Source organism: Sinocyclocheilus anshuiensis, unplaced genomic scaffold (genome assembly GCF_001515605.1).
Source record: "Sinocyclocheilus anshuiensis isolate Anshui unplaced genomic scaffold, SAMN03320099.WGS_v1.1 scaffold159, whole genome shotgun sequence".
NCBI classification, from domain to species: domain Eukaryota; kingdom Metazoa; phylum Chordata; class Actinopteri; order Cypriniformes; family Cyprinidae; genus Sinocyclocheilus; species Sinocyclocheilus anshuiensis.
Genome location: NW_015549567.1, coordinates 501197 through 507855, shown reverse-complemented (window position 1 = coordinate 507855; position 6659 = coordinate 501197). Strand labels below are relative to the sequence as shown.

Below are 6659 nucleotides of genomic sequence, written 5' to 3'. Positions count from 1 at the left end.
GGAATCATTAAGCACGGCATTAATATCTTCATCTGAGTTTTTCGTTGTCTCCAGATTTCTCTGCAGTTCGTGTATGTTGTTAAAAACGCGGGAACATCATTTTATTCCACACAACAGGCAAGCATTACCGTTAAGTCTATTATCCACCAAAATGCAGAATCGTCACGTGACAATTCTTACGCAAATGAGATTGAGGGAGACGTTAAGTTTGTTTTGATTTATTAATTTACTTACAATATCAATTTAAAATGTATTAACTTTTACGTATTCACTTTTACATGTATTATTAACTGCATTATATGCATTTTTACTTCATAGAAAAAATGTTATAAATATTTAGTACAATTCTTAAATCGCTATGGGGGAGCCAGGCCCCCCTGGCCCCCCCACAAGCTACGCCCATGCCTATAACTGAGCTTTGCATCTGCTGATTGCTGATCGAGATTGACATGCTAAATGGCCGACTGACCAGGGACACTCTCATTCATTAAGTTCACGAACGATATGTACCAGTTCATTCAACTCGTTTGCGAACGACATGTACCAGTTCGGTCATTTCGTTCACTAACGAGAAGATCTCTCGATCTCGTTCAGACTCAAAAGGAACTCGTTCAGTGAAGGGCGTATTCCTTCACTACATTCAACAAATCACATGCTCCGTCACATCTCAAACTCTAAGGCTATTGGCTCGAGGTTTAGTCATTCTTTGACATGACGAAACAGTCCACAGAGCTACCCGGTTCACTAATCTGCTCATATTCTGCTGTTCTGTGGCCACGGATTTGTGGGTCTTGTCTTTTTCTCCTACAGATTACTTGCAGGACCCTGTATGTTATAGTACTAAATTAGTTTTAATCATTTAACCACCACAGCTTCTTGTCTCCATTGGCAACACGCACGATTCCTGTGGATTGCAAGTAGCTGAGAGTGCAAGCGGCGATTGTAAGTAGGAGTCAATGATTACGTGAACGATTCGTTCACCTAAAAGATTCGTTCAAAAAGAACAATTCGTTCACGAACGAAACATCACCAAGCAACTGGGATGGTGCCCCCCTGGGAGTTGGTGCCCTACGCAAACTGCGTACTCTGCGTATAGGGAGCGGCGGTACTGTTTTGAAGCATTGCAGCTGGTTTAAACTGGTCCTTAGTTGGTCATGAGCTGGTTTAAATGGTTATAAGCTGGGTATGAGCTGGTCCTGAGCAGGAGCTAATTGCTTAGGACCAGTGTAGGATCAGCAAATGACCATCCTAAACCAGCTCAGAACCAGCTTATGACCAGCTCAGAACCAGCTTAAACCAGCTCAAACCAGCTGCCATGCTTCAAAACAAACCTAACCAGCATATGCTGTTTCTCCTCAACAGGGAGATAAGAGAGACATCTGAAATGTGCAGTGCTGGGGGTTCTCCAGGACCAGGATCGACAACCACTGCCCTAAAAGGTGTGTATTACTGCCTTACACAGTACTACTATGAACCATTTAGGGGCGAGTAAGGTACAAAGATGTCCTTCTGAGGGAACTGCCCCAGTGATAAGCTGTTGTACCCTATTTTTGGACATTTTCTTGGGAGTGCTGAAGTCCATTGTGACAGTCATTAACTACTGTACAAATTGCTCTTTTTACAACTGATCCTCAAACCTTTTTTTATACCAATTCATCAATGAAATATACAATACACAATATATAAGGTACATGTATTTCCTAACAACACGAAGGGAACGCATAATGCATATACTGTATATTATTAGGCGTAAGTTATTATAAAGCTGTATAATATAGTAAGGATGTAGTATATAGTAAAGTATTCTAAACGATGAGTAATAGAAATTAAATCGGACTCAATTCAGTGATCTTTTTTAGTGAGACAAAAACATAAACAATGTGTTTATACTGACATCTTCTGGTTACTCAGTACTGTCACACATCTCAGAAATTGCTGTTAAGATGATTTTCCATGTAGAGACTGCAGACCATCTTATATGATCTTATTAACGTTAGTGGTATCATACATAATTACATTACAGTGAGTCGAGACTGCTGTGGTCCTTAAACCTCAATATCTTGTTACATTTATCTGGGAAAAGTGGAATCAGTAGCCTATGCTAACGTGTTTTTAAAAGCAGGAATAGGTTGGGATTGGCTTTAAATATTTGAGGTATGCAGCTAGGGAATGTTCCAAATTCTAGTTAAAAACCTCTGGGGCAAATATGCATAGGCCTACATGTGTAAGAACATGAACAGTCAGCGTAACTTTCGTCTTGTATAATCTCGTATGAATTCCCTGAGCTGTTGTCTTCTGTAAAATGAACAGAAGTAATTATGGAAGCTCTTAAAATGAAATAACTTCATGCTTCTGTACACTTTATGATTTTCATAGACTCATCAGAGTCATCAAAAACCTCAAGGCAGCATCTGTTAAAAGTATATGTACATTTAAAAACCAAAAATAGTCATTTGATGAAAATAACCACAGTTTAGCCTCTCTTGACATAATAGCAATTTGATCTCATCTGCTGCCGGTGATTTACTCTGCATAAAGTCATCATTTAAAGGTTAATTAATGTCACAAGCATTTGTCCCCCCGGGGAACAGAAAGACACAATGCTGCTGCAATTCTATAGGAGTCTAAATGTAATATTGTCTTTAAAGGTAGCCTGCTTCCAACAGGCTCGGATCCAGCTGAAGGAATCACGATGGGAAACATAAATCTTCGGGCCAAAGGGTTGCATTGTTACAGAATATCAGAGTAGCATGTTCTGAGCTCCAAGATATAATTTAACAGCTTTTAAAATGTAGTAGCTCCCTGCCAAGAGCATTGTAAGAGCAAGACAGGGAAGACCACCGCGCTTTGAAGTTGTGTGCGTTTGCTACGGTTTAATCATCAGTGAAGACGCTCCCACGTCATTCAGACACATGGCTCACGTTTCAGTTCCTACAGGGCAAAATGACAGAGTTTGTGTAGCAGAGCTGATATTTCACACATCTTTGTCCCAGAGATTAAATAATGTCTTTTAGAAAACCTATTAGTGGCCCTACAGCCTATGAGTGCCCTTATAGCATTTGTTGGAGCATTAGCTTTACATTATGCAACGTGTAAGATGGAAGGGTCATACGCAGCTGTGAACTGACTACATATATATATATGCAAATGCTTTTAGGTTATGTGTGACTGCAGACCATCCTCAGTTTTTATCCTCAGTCACTTTAGGTGTGGTAACATCTATAGATAGCTTCAGAATAACATTATCTTCATAGTAGTCTACTATTAGACTGACCATAAATAAGTGTTTCTGAAACTATGGACACTGTTGGCCTTATAATTATATAAATAAAATGATATAAATCATTTTCACATAATTCATCATATATTTATGTAATATGTTGTATTAAAGTTTATATTAATTTCACTCTTTTTTTGTATTTTTAATGTTTAGATAATATTCTCAGACAATGCACAAACTCTTTACATGAAAGACGATTGTAAAAAAAAAAAAACTAGAAAAAGTTCAAAAATAAATTATGAAAGTGGATTTCCAAGGTGACCTTCATATCTAACCGTCATAAAAAAAAGTATTTTTTTATATTAAAAATAGCCTCAGAAACACCCATGATATTAATTTTTCAGTACACATTAGAAATGAATAAAAATGATTTATGAACAGAGCTGGGTATTTTGATATAAAAATGCAAAGAAAAAGAAAATATATTTCTTTCATTGTTATTAACAACATGAAGTGCATTAAACATTACATGTCAAGGTTTTCCAAAGTAGGGTTCGTGAAGGAACTTCAAGGGGTTTGTCAGTTAAAAAGCTAATAATGAATGAAATCATAAAAATGTAAAATTAAAATAGACTATTTTAAATATCAATCAAAATAAAGCACTTAGCCCACTAAAAAATGAAATATTTTATTTGTTTACCAGCATGTAATTTGACAATGAGAGATAACTTTGAACATGAAAATGTGTTATGTGTTAAAATCTCAGGGGGACTTAATATTAAGTGGAAGAGATTCAGATGACAAAAAAAATTTGCGAATTCCTGCATTACATGAAAATAAGAAATAACGTGAATTTGTGCATTTTAATGTGTTTGAAAGACAAAGGCCTTTTAAAGACATAGTATTGCATGGTTAATTAACCCACTAAGTGATCATTCAAATAAAAATGAATGTGTTCATCACTAGTTTAATGCAATGTTGAAATGTTAAGAAAACACTTCTTAAAAATGAAATGATTTTTGTAAATATGTAATCATGTAATTAATAAAAAAGTAACTGTAGTCTGATTATGAGTAGGCTATTTTAAAATCTAATTTAATCTAATTACAAGTACTTAATTTTTGGAATCTGATTACTTAATCCAGATTACATAGCTATCAGTTACTACTTATGAATCACCTCTGAATGTAAAACATGACAAATTATAGTTTAATCACATACCTTTTAACTCTATTGATCAATATCACGTTTTAATCTTAAATAGTTGAGCAATGCATTATATTATGATATTTAAAGGGACAGTTCAGCAAAATGAAAATCCTGCCACCATTTCATCAACATGATGATCCATACCAGCTTGTCTTTATTTCTCCTGTGGAACACACAAGGAGAAGTCAGGAAGAATGTTAGGGACTGACAGCATTTGTCATCTTTCACTGTTATTGCATTATTCCCATACTATGAAATGTGAACTTTTCAATTCCTAACATTCTGCCTAACTTTTCATTTTATGTCATTTTAATAAGTCAAGTCAAGTCAAGTCTGCTTTATTGTCAATTCTTCCATCCAGGGAGGGGGGGAGGGCAGACTTGATATGGTGCATGACTAGCCGTTCAAAGCACTTCATGAGGATGGGGGTAAGTGCAACTGGACGGTAGTCATTGAAGCAGGATGGAGACGACTTCTTCGGGACTGGAATGATGGTGGTGGCTTTGAAGCATGTGGGGACAACAGCCTGGCTTAGCGAGATGTTGAAAATGTCTGTGAAGACATCAGTGAGTTCCACTGCACAGTCTCTCAGTACACGCCCAGGAATGTTGTCAGGACCCGGAGCTTTGCGTGCATTGATCCTGCTGAGGGATCTCCTCACGCTGTCCGGGGACAGCGTCATCACCTGGTCGCCGGGAGGAGGTGGAGTCTTCTGTGCAGTGGTGCTGTTTTGTTAACGGAATACAAAGTATCCAGTGTTGTTGTAAAATGATGTTACAGTTTAACTTATTACAGAATCAGACATTTGAGACCGCTACAGTATGGGTAATATTTCATTTAAAAAAACTACCATACCCATAAATCTCAGTATTTTTGCATAATCGCCAAATCTCTTTCACTATAGCACTTTCTGTGACGGTAAGGGGGCGTGCGCCTTTTCAGCAAATTATCAACGCATCGAACGCCGATTGGGCGACATTCTCCACGTGACTCACATCATCCAATCAGCGGCTATACCGATGAATATATTTCCATCTTTCTAAAGGTGAGTTCTGAAAAAATGATGACGTAAAACGATGAAGTCTGTGTTGTCACCAGCTGTTTGCAGAGGAACAAAGTGCTTCAAACAAACATGATGAAACAAACGGACAGACGTGTCAAGTTTCGAAAAACGGCAAGGCTACATTGCATAAGGGCCCCAGAACTGAAGATATCCCGATAGCGTTTACGAAACAAATTACAACCAAAGGGAAAAAGCCGCTATATTATTTTTCGTAAGTACGTACTGTAAAGTTTCCGCGTGATTCGTGAAGAGTCTTGTGCAATATTGTACAGTAAGTGACCCGTGCTTCGTCCCACTTATTTTAAATAACAACAACGGAACACTTTCAGAAGTTGTGTTGATTTTCCACACTCTGCATAGTGATGCTTATCTTTACATATTGTTCTATGACTTTTTATAGTCCATGCGTCTGAATGTCAGTTAACGTAATGCAATTTTAAACCCATATGTGCATTTATACGTGTTTCTTGTGTCTGACAGCAAGTGCGCAATTGTTCTGAGTGTCCCTCCACTGCGCGAGGATGAACGTGGGCACAGCGCACAGTGAGGTCAATCCAAACACGCGAGTGATGAACAGCAGGGGTATATGGCTCTCATATGTGCTTGGCATCGGCTTCCTACACATCATATTGCTCAGCATACCGTTCGTCAGCGTTCCTGTGGTGTGGACCCTCACCAACCTCATCCACAACTTGGTAAGAGCTGCTAAATCACATCAGGCTAGAAAGTTTAACTGCTAATTTAATATTAAAGGGGTCATATGATGCTTTTTTAAAGATCATTATTTTGTGTATTTGGTGTAACAGAATATGTTGACATGCTTTAATGTTCAAAAAACACATATTTTTAAAATACTGTACATTATTGTAGGTCCTCTATGCCCCGCCTCTCTCAAACGCTTCGTTTTCTACAAAGTCCCTCCTTCCGACAAGCGCAGTCTGCTCTGATTGGCCAGCTGACCCAGTGCATTGTGATTGGCCGAACTCCGCAAGCACTCGTCGGAAATGTAACGCCCCTTACCATAATCGTGAGCTTCAGCTTTCAAAATAAATGTAAAGACAGAGCCCAAAAGGAGAACAGAGTCACGTGACAGACACAGTGATGAAGCTGGTATGTGTTTGCAGTACACAAGCCACGGTTAAGACAGCTGACTCCACTGTGATGTGA

General features: G+C 38.2%; 1 protein-coding gene across 2 annotated transcripts in view; it reads left to right on the top strand.

Annotated features, from left to right (window-relative positions):
• The first annotated feature begins 5502 nt into the window (after positions 1 to 5502).
• The window catches only part of LOC107657273 (ORM1-like protein 3), a 13287-nt gene continuing 12130 nt past the window's right edge, over positions 5503 to 6659 (top strand). Inside the window, exons 1-2 of one of the 2 annotated variants that reach the window (XM_016445309.1) lie at positions 5503 to 5703; positions 5973 to 6187. In XM_016445309.1, the coding sequence (XP_016300795.1) occupies positions 6014 to 6187 (174 nt within the window). In that variant the 5' untranslated portion in view covers positions 5503 to 5703; positions 5973 to 6013. Of the gene's footprint in view, positions 5764 to 5972; positions 6188 to 6659 lie in introns of both variants that reach the window. The other variant, XM_016445308.1, reaches the window with a different exon arrangement.